Raw genomic sequence first — 14,119 nt, 5'->3', positions numbered from 1 at the left:
ATTGCACAGCTTAGGATGATGGAGAGACATTTCTGATGGGTGGCTATCAGCAACTGCAGCTGATCTGGGGAAAGCAGGATAAAGAATCCAAGACTTCAAAGCTTCAGAGGCTCTGCTGTGTGTCAGCTCAGCTGTTCCCCTCTTAGCAAAAGTGTACCATTTGCAGAAGTGTTTTTGCACAGTGAAGCACACAGAGCTGCCCTGGTGAACGTGCCCCTGGTGGGTGGCCTTTGGTTTTGCCCAGAGCAGGTGGGAGTTGTGGTTGATGGCAGCATTTTAGCTTTCATGATAAATCAGACAACATTTAGTGAACTGGATTCATACTATCAAAACCAAATAGCTTCTGATTTATTTGCCTTTTTTACAGGCTGCAAATGTTTCTGCTGGTCTGTGTTTTAAATAATGTGCCTGGGACTTTGCAAAAGAGAATATGCTCCTCTCATGGAAATGTGTCTAGTTTTAGGCCTCCATTCTTTGGGCTTTTGTGGAAAAGCCAGCCCCATGGATGTGAGCTTTGTGGGGGAGGGGGAAAAAAGAAAGCCAGCCATGATTCCTCAGTTGTGCTTTAAGCAACCTTTGTGTTATTTATTTACAAATACCTTTATCTGTCTTTCCCTTTTATACATAACCCTCATTTTGGGCAGGACAACAAGTTAGTTGGCTTCATGCTTCAATTTGTTTCATGTTTTCATGCAGCAGGGGACCTGAGGGCTGTTTACTTTATAATCATTGTAGGCACATATTTGTTTCATGTACATTTTTCAGTGAGATGAAATCAAGGCCCTTGGATAGGTTGCTATGGATTGCTGGCTTTCTGAAAGCTATGGGTGAAATGCTGGCTTTGCTGAGGTATGGGAGAGGTTTATCACTGACCCCAGCTGTGCCAGGGCTTCACCTCGTGTGCCTGGTTTGGTTTGTGAACTTCATTTTTCAGCTCGGATCAAATTCAACGTTGCTGCTTTAATTCTCATGGCAAACACCTCCAAGGGAAGCACCCAGGAGTTCAAGGATGTAACCTATTGTTTCCAAGCCCTGTTCTCATTGATTTCTGTTACTCTTTAAAGTAAATTCATTAGTGTCAGAGACAGGAGAATCTGACTCTCAACTGGTATCACACAAAGCAGCCTCATTGTCAGTGGAGATTTATCCTAGTGGGAAGCAGATCTGCCTCCAATCCAGTGCTTCCCAACTCATCCCCTGGCCAGCAGGAATGAGATGATGATGTGAATTAGCCCTTTTCTGCTCTGCATCACCCATGTTCCCACAGTGCTCTCCAGCCCTTGCTTTCCTGAGCCCTCCTCTCAGTTGCTTCACTCAGGAGTTAGGGCTGATTGCTTTTTCTAGCTGCTCATTGCACAGAAGCCATCTGAACAGGAATTCCAGCTATGATCCTTCTGTCTCTACCCTCTTCAGTGCCAAAAGCAAGACTCCAGCTGACTTTGCTAACATGTGAAACAATACAGTTGGATTTGGTGTGCAGAGTCCTGGAGAGGTGAAATGGCATCTTGGGATGTGATTGTTTGGATTTCTGAAAGAGCAGTTTGCACTGTGCTTTCTCTGTCCCTACCTTAGAGCAGTGTTAGTGTGGGGATGAACAGCACCATGTATGACATTACTTGGGGAAAAGACTTGGATTAGTGCCCTAATCTCCCCTCTCTTCCATGGAAAGAGAAGAGTCCTTCCAGAGTTTTGGAAAAGGACCCTGAAGTTGCTCTTTACAAGAAGCTCTTTCTTATCCATGGGGTCTATGAGCTGAAGATGGGGTATTTTGAGCCCCTCTTGTCCTAACTTCAGGTAGTTTGATGCCCTGGGATATCAGTCAGTCCCTGGAGCTGTTAAGGAAGACATTACTGCTCAGAACAGGGTGGTCTCTCCAAATCTTGTGATGGTTTGGTTGCTTATAAACAGTGACGGGTGAAGTCTTCATCAAAATCAACGGTAACACTCCTCCTGGTTTCAGCAGAGCCAAGATTGCCTTTCTCTGCTCCTAACCCTTCTGAAGGGATGAAGCTAAGCTGTCTATATTTACTGGCTCTTTGATCCTCTGGCCTGTTTAATGTCCTAGTGAGAACTGCATCTATCCAGGCCAGCTCCCACACACGTTTCAGCCCCCCCTCTCCCCAAGACTCTGCTTCTTCCTGGGTATCTGCTGTCCTTGAGTGAAATCACTTGCTGACATTGCCTGTGTTGACTCAGTCAACCACTGTTATAATCATAGAGAGAAATTACAGTGTGAGAAATTATAGCTCTTTCTGGCTTGCTGACTTGGAAGCCTTTTGAACTCAACTAGCAGTTATCCTAATAACATGCAGAATGTACACTAGGGATGTGAGCCTTTGTATCTTGGGAGGCTCAGAACATGAAGGGGACTTCACATGGGCTGCAGTCTGCTTCCTAATGCTTTACCCTGCTATTAAAGACAGAGCTCATGTGCAAGGATGGCAGAGGTTTTCAGGAGCTTGTCAGCTGCTCAGCTACCACTACATTTGTAGTGAGTTGACACCAGGTCATGCTGAAGATCACCACCTTGCTCAAAGGGTTTCCAGTCTAGCATACTTGCTCACCTCTTGGTTTTTGAACTGGATGTGACTTGAGAGAATGGAATTACCTCAAAGGAGATCAGAGACTGAAATTGCAATGGTGTGAGCTTAGAGTAGGGTTTAGAAAAGGGCAAGGACAGCTTGGCATGGGATGGTATTTAGACCCACCTGTGAAGACTAGATCATATTCTGCCCTACTAGGTGCTGCTGTTTTATATTATCAGGGTTAATCTTACCCTGGTAGAGAGCAAGAGTCGAAATGGTGTGTGAAGGAGGAGGATGGAAACAGAGGCACAGAAGGAGGTGACAACAGTGGTCATGCAGTAACTTGTGGCTGAGCTGGAAGTATAAACCCAAGTGTTTTGAGTCCAAGGGCTGTGACCACAGAGCTGCAGTGTCTCATCAAGCCTCTGTGGCTGTGTGTACACAGCACTGCATTGTTCTGCAGACACCAGCCTGGATTTTGTTTCTTGTTGCACCCAGTAGCAGAGATAAAAGAGGAACTGTGCAGCTGGGGATTGGCACTGCAGACAGGCTGCCTTGGGGTGGATGGGGGTGTCTGTTTTGCTTTCTGGCAGCTGCTGGTGGTTCTTCTGCAGCAAAGAAGTGTTTCATTTTCTGTAAATATAATGAAGATGTCCACTTGCTTGTGTAAAAGATGGGTAGAAGCTTCCTTCAGCTCTGTTACTAAGATTGTGACATCACCACACAGGAGTGGAGAGCCCCTCCAGCCTTTTCTCTCCCCAGCTCCCCTTGGTGCCTTTTGTAGCCCCAGGCTCTCAGCCTCTGCACTGATTCATGCTAAATCTTGTTTGCTTGACTGACTCCCAGCTTCCTGCTGCTGTGTCTGTTGCCTTCATTCAGTAAACCATTAATGAGAAAGTGGGTCCATAAACAGAGATAGGCACTCCCCTGTTGTGAGCTTCTCTTCTCGAGCTTTTAAACCCCTCTAAGTCCATTAGGCATCTCTGCCTGCAGCAGTGTGTGCAGCTGCTGGAGGGATGCAACTTGCCTTGCTGAGGCTGGCCCTGCTTCCAGCCATCCCTGCCATGCTGCCTTTCCCCTGGAGGGGATCACCTCTGTTGTTCTGATGAGGTTTCCAAAGGGATCTGGTTGGAAGGGAGTGGAGTGAATCTGCAAGCCCTTGATGTCTCTGGTCAGTTAGCACAGAAGGAAACAGCTGTTGAGTCCTTGGCATATGTTGTATGTTATTGTGTGCATTTCCCCCCCAACCCCCCCACCCTTTGGGCTGCAACTGTTGTTTGTCAACTGCTTGCCACTGAGAGAATGGGCTCCTGTGAGGAACAGATGAGGATTTCAGGAGGTGTGTAGCTTTGCCTGAGGTTCTGCAGGAGGCTGGTGGTTGTGACAGTGTCTTTAGCCCTGGCTGTCAGATATTCAGGCTGCTGACTGCCCACCAGCTGGGCCATCTTTCCTTCTCAGTGCTTAGGAGTAAAATCAGCAGTGTCTGGTTTTGGGCTGCAGCCCTGTGAAATCACTGCAGTGATTTCACTTGTATGTAAGCCAATCAGTAGATTTTGCCCTGTTTTCCCATCTTCTGCTTCCCCAGAGCTCTGGCTCCTGGCTCTCACTCCTCTCCCAGCCTTCTGCCTCTTTGGCAATACTGATTTTTTTTGAAGAGCAGGTGAGCAGGGCCTTTGCTCCCCTTCTGTTTTGCCCCATTTTGCTCTGGACCCTTTCCACCCCTGTGCCTGTGAAGGAAGGAGTGGATGAAGGCTGCCCCACACATGCTGGAGCCTGGAGACTCTGGCTTAGTTGTGAGCAAATGAGTGTTGAAATGGCAACACCACTGACAGTGCCTCAGTCTTCCTGCAGATGTGACTGACCTAGATTTTTCCATGCATCCAGAAACAGGGATTTAGCCCTCACTCAGGAGAAATAACTATTGCTCTCTGTGTATGCAATAGCACTTAATACCTCTTATTCCATGGGATGGTTGGGATGAGGAGTGCTGCTTTCCCCCTGCATGGACAGGAGCTCATATTCTTTGGTTTGAAGAGCTGCTGTTCAGTGCTTTCTTTCACGTGTCCAATGCTCATCCCCAAGTCCCATGGACCACACACAGGAGAAGTAAAGAGCTAATAAATCTCACCAGTGTGTTGTGTCTTATGGCCCCTTACATCAATGGAAAGCACATTTGAAGGGTACAGGTGTAACTGTTGGATCCTCCAGCTGAATCCTGTCTACTGTAGATGGAAAAGCAATCTTCAAAGTGCCATTACCCAGCTCCATGAGTGTAACTGTTAATAACATCATTAACTGTCTGGGATAGGTTTGCAGGGCACATGTATTAGACCTTGCTAGATAGCCTGTCTTAATCACCTTCAAGTTGAGACAAGGTCTTAAAGGAAAGAGCAGCAAACAGTGCCTCCAGCTCTTTCCTTGGCTTGTTTTTCTGGGCATAGCTTTTTCCCTTCCTATCCGTGTTCAATCCCTTGGCTTCTTTTAACTTGCTGTGAGCTTGACTCAGCAGAAACTGTCCTTGTCAGACAGGAACTTTTCACTTTCCACATTAGGAATTAGCTTTGCATGTCAGGGGAAGGAAGCAAGTGATACCTGTAAGAAGTGATGGCCAAATGCAATGTTTCTCACTTGGGGTGGATTTGGGCAAGCGCTGTCTGTAGAGTGGATTTTGACATCTTGTGTCAGTGGAGCCCTTTCCATCTGCAGCCACTCAGTTCCCAGACCCCATCTGTTTCTTAGAAGCTGAATCTTTTTTAAAGATCTTTCTGGTGAGAGGGAGAAATGTTGAAGGAATACAAATTAGCTTGTCCTGTCTGGTGTACTTCAATCATGCTTATAAATTGCCAGTTGTTACCAGCTTGTGGCTGTGCCTTCCTCTTTGCACAACCATGGAGGCCATGTGCATTTGAAAGGAATGCAGGGATGGGCATTTAAAGAGTTATGGCTTCTGGGAAAGCTCTTTTCTTCCCTTGATACACTACACTTAGTGTTAAGACTACCTCTGTGACAATGAGGATGTCATTTAATTTCTCCATGCTAGTTGCTAGCTGTCTGTAAAGGGAGGTGCCTTTGTTGCTAAGAGGTTGTGAGCTTTAACTGTAATTGGTGAAGTTTGTCTAGACCCTCATTGAGTACAAAGTGATGACTTTTATGTCGAGCTGCCTGAGATCCTGCTGTGTGAAACCCTGGGTGACACCTAGCAATGAGATGGCCTCTGTCCCTCCAAGCTGGGCTCTGTGCAGGTGCAGACATCCAGCCTCACACCCCTGTGTGAGAGAGACACAAAGTGAAACCTGTGTGCATCGAGTGCTTTTGGCTTCCAGGATCCTTCAAGCATATTTTCAGCAATAGGAGGAACCATCAGACTTAGACATACAAATATGAACTGGGAAACCTCTGGATGAGTTTTAAAGCCCATCAAAGGAGGCCATGCTTTTGGAAGTTCCCCTTCCTGACTGCTTGGAGGGCAGATTCTCACCAGATTGCTTTGTTCCTGAAAGCAGTTACATATGTGCAGGGTGGATATTTTTGGAATCTGGAAGACTTGTTGGTGTTTTACATATGAATGAAATCCCCTGGCACAGCCCACAGGCAAGTGAGCTGGTAAAGGAGTTCCTTGGGATTGAGCCTGTATTATTACACAGCACTGCTTTTGTGCAGAGGAGGAGGAAGGTTCCCAAAAGCATAGCCCAGCAAGAGAGTGTAACCCAATATTGCTTCAAAAATCTCATTTCAGAAATGCTTCTCAGTTGAAGATACTTCCCAGCAGACTCCTCTTTATTTCAGATAGACTTTCTCAGGGATCAGTGTCCAAAGGGAAATGTTGGTGTCTAAAGAACTTCTCAGGCTGATGTCCAGAGGCTCTTTATCCATTGTGAACTGAACAAGTTGAGAGGCCAGGCAGAGCTGTTTCAGACCTGAGGGAAAGAAATTCAGCAGTTAGGTGCTGTGTCACAGAGTTCTCCATTTAAACTGAGGATGATCTACTTTGGGCCTCCTACAGATTATTATTATAGCAATCTCAGTAGCTATTTTTGCAGGCAGTATTAGTCTTACAAAGTTGATAGGAAGCTAGCAGATGGCTCAGTGTAGTCAGAAAATTGAGCACTTGATCTCAGTCCTACAGTAGGTTCATGAGCAAATGGATTCTGCTCCACCTCCACATCAGATCCCACCAGTTTCTCTACGAACACATGGACATTTAAGTCTGATTGAGCCTTTGCTTTCTTGTCTCTAGTTCTGTTTGATAAGACATGAGTGGTTTAACTGAGAAGAGACTGGGGACTCAGTGGCTTAACCAGAAGTGGAGGTGGTTTGATGGTGGTTGATGGCTCTGGCAGCCTGAGGTGACTGGTTGGGTCTTTTCCAACTGGAATGATTCCATGATGAAGACCCTTTTCCTCAAACCATGATGTCATTTTGTCACAGCTACAAGAAGAGGAAGTGTCTGGTCCTTGTCCAGTGAGGGGAGATGTTTATATGGAAAAGAGATGGAAGGAAAGGACAGCTTCACCAAGCAGAGGGGTTTTTTTTCCCCTCATCATTTCCCTCACAAGCTATTAAAGGTGAAAAAAAAAAGCCATTCTCCTTGCACTTGGTTTATTTTGTTGGGGAAAAAATGTATCTTTCTAGTCCTGGAAGCACAAAGCACTCTCAGAACCATCACAAATTCCCACTGTAAAAATTGCTCTTCTGCAGTTGTGTTCCTCTTCATCTCCAGTGGCCCCCTGAGACAACCACGGGCAGCGAAAGGAAGCTGAGGAGCCAAAATCTGCTCTTGGCGACAGTGAAGCAACTCCAGAATTGTTCCAGCTTCCTGGCTAGTGGAAAAAGCCCTTTGGGCAGGGTATCTCTCCAGTGACCTGGGAGGGACAGAACTGCCTTATAGCACTTGCTCCTTTGTCCTCTTGTTTCTGATCAAACGTTTGCCCCTTGCATGTGTCATTTCAGTTGTGTTTCGCCTTGACTTGAAATCCATGGCTACAAACAGAGGTTTTCTCATTCCCTCAAGGTTTACAGGCCAATTTATATGGGAGTCTTTGAAGTCCTATGTAGTTTTTCTTTTCTGTGGGCTTCAAGTGTGGAGGATGCCTAAAAGAAAGAATAAATCTTGGAATCACTTAAATAGCTCTTTTGAACTTGACTCTCAGTCTCCTTTTTCATGGTGACCTCCTGAGATAGAAGCATGGATTGGATATATAATAAACCTGTACTGGAAAGAAGCCCTTTTTTGATCTTAATATGTAGCCATCCCAGCTGTTGAAGAGAGTTATTAATTACTGTTTGGCCACACAGACCCCTATTCTTTACATTTGTGTCCAGCTGGCATTAAATTATTCATCATATTTTGGATCTAAAAGGCTACAAAGACAAGTGAAGTATCTGTATGACATCAGTGAGGGAATAACAGAACATTGCAGTCTGAAAATGTAATCAGTGTAGCAGGGATATGTCCCATTCTTCTGAGCCTGGGCCAGCTTCTGATTCCCTGCATGGAGTGTAATAAACTGGATCAAACCTGACAGCCAACACCATACGATGTCATTTAGCCTGCCCTTCCTTCTGCCAGTTTGGCAGAGACAGCCAAGTGAACAGTCCCTGTGCAGTTGTGTTAGCACAGTAAATGCTGTTCTGGGCAGTGGTGATACTCTTTAGAATCACCCCTTTAGTTCACTGTCTTAGGGGGAAAAAAACCCCCCACAACAGCAATAAAATGAGGTGCAAATAAATGCCCAGTGGTGTGCAGAGCTGCAGTCTGCTTGCTGCATCCCAGGATGTTAAGAACATTCTTCATTTGACTTTGCATTCCCTTCCAGTGTACCAACCTCAGTATGTCAGGGAGGTGGGATGGCAACCTTCAAAGCCAGCTTGTAGTTATCCTTTCTTGTCCCAGATCAAAGATATGACCTGGGGCGTGGTTTAGAGGAAGAACTATGTATGAAATCAGAATGTAGGAGATGTGGGGCTCTTTCAGGTTGCTTGATTTGGGGTGTTTATGTTCAGAAGAAGTGCTGAGATCTCTTCCTAGCCTAAGCTGACACAGCACTGGTGAGCTGGCAGTTATGGTTCAGTACTTCAAGCAGAAGTCTTGTTGCTGGGAGGCTTGAACAACTTTGTTACTGGACAAGGCTGCTTTTGGTAGCTCAATATCTTGACACATAAGGATTATAATGATACATAACCCATAGTAGAAGGAATGATGGTATTTTACTAGCTGAGAGTTTGAAGTCTCTGGATGAAATAAGGTCTATGACTATGGGATAATCCTCTGTGAAGCTTCTTGGGTCAGACAAGGGCTTGACTTCCAGTTCCCGTGTATTGATTTTCTTCCAGTGGCTTTCATTGCACTGCTCCCAGTTCACACCAGTGCCAGGAGAATACTCCAGCAGCCTTAGACTAGCAACAACCTCAGCCTTCTAAGCAGGAAGCTGTGCAATTACCAGGGCTGAATTGAATTACAACCTCTCAATAAAATGGCTTGTGACAGAACACACGAGTCTATAAAGTCACCAGATTTCATCCCAGGCAGTTACTGTGAAGATTAAGCAGTATTAAAAAGACAGATGTGTTTATAGTGATCAGGCTGCTATTTCAAGTTTTGGGTAGGGGAAATCAGCTTGCTAACAGCTAAGGATAAATGTGAAGGATTTTCACCTTATAAACTCCTCTTCAACAATAGGCACATTGAATGCTGGTGGGAGCAGGACACAATGTGTAAAGCTGCACTTTATAACAGCAACTGGGAAGCTGCATTCATGGCTTTATTACATACACAGTTTTTGTAACATCTGACCCAAATCCACGTTTATATGGCCTGTATCAAGTAGTTTTTCTCTCTCCTGGTAGTGGTGTTCATTAGCTGAAGACCAAGAAGAATTTCTTGCATGCTTTAGATGACACGTAATTAAACCAGCTGGAAAAAAAACCCCTTTACAGGGGAAAGCTGGAACTGAGGGCTATTAATAGAAGCTCCAGGAAGCCAAAGCTTGCTCAAATGAGGCAGGATGCAAAAAAGGAAAAAATGGAGCATGCCACAATAGCAGGAAGCTGTAAAACCCATTAATCCCCACCCATCCAGAGAGGAGAGTGGAGTTTGCAAGGCAAGGCTAATAGCTGGATTCAGCTCTCCCACTGAAGCAATAATTTCTCCTGAGCTTAGTCAGAGGTCAAAAATATGAAGGCATGCCTCTTCAGCTGCATGGTTTTTTGAGAACTTCAAAGTGCCAGAGAGAGGTTGGATGGGATCTGTTATGGCTTCAACCTCCAAGCATCCTGCAGGCTGGTGGTTAAGTTCCCTGTCTTCTGTGTGATCCCTGTGCCCATGCAGAACAGCCACTGCCCTTCTCAAACTGGGCACTTGTTCAGGGCCTGAATGGGAGCTGCAGTTACCCCCCCTGCTTCAGAAGAGCTCTTAAGGATCAGAAAGCCACAGTGTATCCAAGTGGGTAAAAGGAAGCCAAGATGTGATGCAACATTTCATAAAGCCACTGTCCAAAGCCCAGATGAGCCCTGTTTCATATGTGCTGTGCCACTGCTCAGTTCTCTACCCTGCTTAGATTTTTTCATGCTTATATTCAAACAATACTACTTTCTTTTCACCATACTTGGAAAGTTCCCTTTAAATCAGTTCCTCTTAAGTTTTTGCCTTCCCCTTTGGTTTAATGCCCAGTGCCTGATGCACTGGTGGTTGTTCTCTCTCCCCCACAGCACTCAGCCATTTCAGCTCACTGGACACACAACATTTCAGTGTGGCTGAATGCCAGCTCTGCTATATTAAAGCTTCACAGATAAGCTAACGGGGGTTAGTGTTGCTGTCTCACTTCAGCTTATTGTCTGCCTTTAATCTTGAGCTGATTAATCTGTCCAAAGAGGAACGAAGGATCATGAGCAAGACAGGCAGAGAAACATGGCTGATGGGTGAGTGGGAGCTGAGATACTTGGAAGTGAGAGCAGATGCACCTTGTGAGCAATGTGAAACTGTGTATGATGACAGGAGAGCAAAACCAGACACATTGCAGAGGTCATTAAGAGTCTTAGTGATTGTGATGGTGGTGTGTGGGGATGCAGGTGCTCAAATCCTTCTGAAGAGAGGTGAGCACTTGGTTTGTCTGGGGAAAAAGATAAACAGACCATTGAGTTAATCTGGAGTCTCATCAGTGTTTTACCAAGCATCTGTTTTTTCCCTTGGCAATACACAGAGTCCTTTAAATGGATTGTTTTGTAGAAAGCAGTGCCTTTGCTGATGTAAATGGACTTGCTTGCTTCCAAGCCACAGGCTGCAGCACTTTGGATTCTGCATCTCAGAAGGTTAAAAGGTAAATGACAGAATGTTTTCTGTTCATAGCTGAGAAACCACTGCAATCCCAACCTTGGCTTTGCCATGGAGCTTGCTGAGAGTGTTATGTTAAAGAAAGAGAAACAGTAGGGTTAGGCCTGAAATTCACTGTGATTCAGGGAGCTACTACAAGGACCACAAGCTATGTACTTCCTCCTCTGAAGCTTTCAGTACTGATGAAGTGATACTTACATGATCTTTTCTTTCTCACTCTTCCGTTTGGTTTCTGTTTTTGGAGCCAGCTTTGAGCTTCACTGAGCTGGCAACTTCCTTTTCAGACCTCAGCAGCTGACATCACTTGTACAGCCATAACTGACAACAGGAAGAAAACATCTGGGCTTGGAAGCAAGAAGAGATCAAGGCTGTAGTGGTCTAAGAGAATAAAGGGGTGACAACAGTCTGTGTTGCAACAGTTTGTCTTGAGTGCGTCCTGCAGACGTGAGGCTGCTCCGGGCATTAAACATTCCTGGGTTCTGAGATGAAGGAATGAAAGATGGGACAGTAAGCTGTTGGCTTCCCCAGAGAGCACTGGTTCAGGGAGGTCAGGACAGCACACTGCTTTTCTCATGGGAAGGCTCCAGGGTCATGTCCCCAGCTGGGTTTGCTGCGTGCTCCACTGCGGCAGGAGACCTTGTGTCTGAGGTCGTGTAGCGGGTGGTACCCAAGGGTCATCTTGGGAACCTGGGAACACAGTGGATGGAGCTTCCATCAGCTGCTTTGTACTGCTCTGAAGCACAGGAACCCTAAAGAAAAAGCTTTTTGTTTGACTCAGTTCTTGAGCTGTGCCTGAGGACTAGCAGGAGAACTTCCTCTGAGCTATGTGTGGGCGATTTCTGTCCATCCCAACAGGCAGAAGTGGTTGCAACACTCAGTTCTTCAGCAGGCAAAGAATCAACCTTGCCCTGCTCCAACCCCTCAGTGTCCCTGTGGCAGTGAGTGAGGGGCCCAGCACTGAGCACAGCCCTGGAGCTGCAGCCTCCCCAGGGCCCAGCACAGGGGCACAATCCTGCCCTGGGGCTGCTGCCACCCCACTGCTGAGCCCAGCCAGGCTGCCACTGCCCTTCTTGCCCCCCTGGGCATGCTGCTGGCTCCTGTTCAGCTGCTGTTAATCAACAGCCCCAAGTCCTTGGTCCCCAGGAATATAACAAAGCAGTTGATCAGTAATTTTTGCCTGTCAGGAAGCTGCCATGGAAACAAGCTCTGTTGTGTTTTGATGGGGTTGATGGGTGATTTGGCTATTGGTGAGCTCAAGGGAGCTGCTCTGAGGTATGTCAGCAGCACAGCTTCCATATGAGATACTCCTAATGCCTAGAACTGACTTTCATGCACATATGCACCACTACCTTCATCCCTTATCCTTATTGTAACCAGCTGTGGTTTGACTTTGTCAGAGATCTGATAGAGCTCCCTTACCCCCTCTCCCACTCCCTCCACAAACTCCCATTAGTCATATTTGGGCAGTGCATGAAATAAATTGGTGATAAAGCTCTGATCCCAGACCCCAGAGTCATTCCTGGGGGCTCTGTGTTGGGAAGACTCCACTCTCTTAACCCCTTGGTGCCTTCAGGCAGGTTTTCCTAATGCCCATGAGCCCTGTGACATCTTGGGGTTGACAAAGCTCTTAGGTAGAGGTGGATTTATTAATTACAGTGATGTGTTAGAGATTAAATGGGCTTTTTTTTTGCTGCTTAATTAATCAGTGGGCTGAGGATGACAGCTCTTGTGTTGAGGCACTGGCCAGTGGTGAAAACCTGGGTTTTCTCTGTATCCCATTGGTAATGCTGAGAGAATGTTATTTTCCCCCTTGTTGTTCATACTACTTAAGCTAAAGATTAACTTTGGCAGAGAGACAAAGGGCTATGCACTGGCCAAGGAACAATTCAGTCTGGAAGTTAGTGGAAGATTTCTGACCACTGGGGAGGAGGAGATCATGGAACAGAAATGGGTTGATTTTTGAACAGAGCAGGACTTGCATCATCTGGTTAAATTTGGGTTGCTTTTCCCAAGGGTGCTGAAAAGCACATCTTTGTTCCGAATGGCAGTCACCAGGCAAGTTTCAGAGCTTTCAGTCATAGCATGGATTTCTCTGATGGGCAGGACACTGCTGCCTGAGCAGATGAATGCCACCAGCCACTCCTGAAGCCCTCAAGCCACTGCTGATCAAAGCTGCAGCTGCACTGCCCCTGTATCAGCAAAGAGCTGCACATCACAGTCCTGACTCGTTACCCCATCTCTGGAAGGTGCTCTGAGTTGGGATGAGTAGCCCAAAGCAGCTGGGATCCATGTGTGGGGTCCTGGCTTGTCACTGCCTAGGTGCCAGCAGTAATACATCTTTGCACTCTTTGGACACCTCTCCTGGCACATCCAGAGGCACAGACAAAGGCCTGAAGGAGGTGCTGAGCACTGAAAGCTGCTGACTGATGCTCACAGTGGGTCTGGCCTGTGTCATTGTTTATTTGCCACCAAACAGGGCAGTGAGGTTTATAGAGCTCTGGGCAGTGGTTTGTGTTTGCTGCCCCAGGAGTTTCATTTACTCTATTCACAAACAATTGCAGTAAACAGGCTGCAGTAATCCAACTGTTCCCTTCAGCTTCTGCTCCATAATCAGCTTCCTGGACATGGAGCTTTAGAAACCAAACATTTCAGAGGAAGGCAAGTGTCTTGTGGTTTTTTTGCAGCCTCTGCAAAGCATGCTTTCTGTCTTGGACATGCAGGAAAGCTGCTGCACCAGCCATTTACCAATGCTTTGGTTGTCTTTCCCAGTTGACCATGTGGTTCCTGAGCCAGGGACCAGTTTGCTGACAGCGTTTGACCAGTGGAGAGAATGGGCAGACAGCAAATCCTGCTGTGACTACTCTCTGCACGTGGATATCACCGAGTGGCATAAAGGTGTCCAGGAGGAGATGGAAGCTCTGGTTAAAGACCATGGTAAGTTCACTTACTGAAAGTTCAGGGAAGCCTTTCCCCTCTTTGTTTCCTTAGACTGGCTTTTGTGATGTATTTTACTGTTACATCCCCATGTAGCTGTTTTGGGCCCACTGTTAACTTGGCCCATCTGTCTCCTCGTGAAGGTTTGGACAGTCACTGCTGTAGGGGGCTGAAAGAGTTGGCACATGCTGGTGTCACTGCAATGGGTTAGGTGGGTGAGCACTGGTCTTGCAGAGATGAATCTCTCCTGCTGCCATGCAGAGGAGCACGTTTGCTCAGTGCAGCCCATTTGGTTTTCATCAGTGCAGGTAGGTGATAGCTTCAGCCATTG

General features: G+C 46.4%; 1 protein-coding gene across 1 annotated transcript in view; it reads left to right on the top strand.

Annotated features, from left to right (window-relative positions):
* The window catches only part of DPYSL2 (dihydropyrimidinase like 2), a 40,183-nt gene that overhangs the window by 7,018 nt on the left and 19,046 nt on the right, over positions 1 to 14,119 (top strand). Inside the window, exon 4 of the mRNA XM_062015770.1 lies at positions 13,624 to 13,788. Within this exon, the coding sequence (XP_061871754.1) occupies positions 13,624 to 13,788 (165 nt within the window). The remainder of the gene's footprint in view (positions 1 to 13,623; positions 13,789 to 14,119) is intronic.

This window comes from Colius striatus, chromosome 27, assembly GCF_028858725.1.
Source record: "Colius striatus isolate bColStr4 chromosome 27, bColStr4.1.hap1, whole genome shotgun sequence".
Taxonomy (NCBI): Eukaryota; Metazoa; Chordata; class Aves; order Coliiformes; family Coliidae; genus Colius; species Colius striatus.
This window is presented reverse-complemented; position numbering and strand designations above follow the sequence as displayed.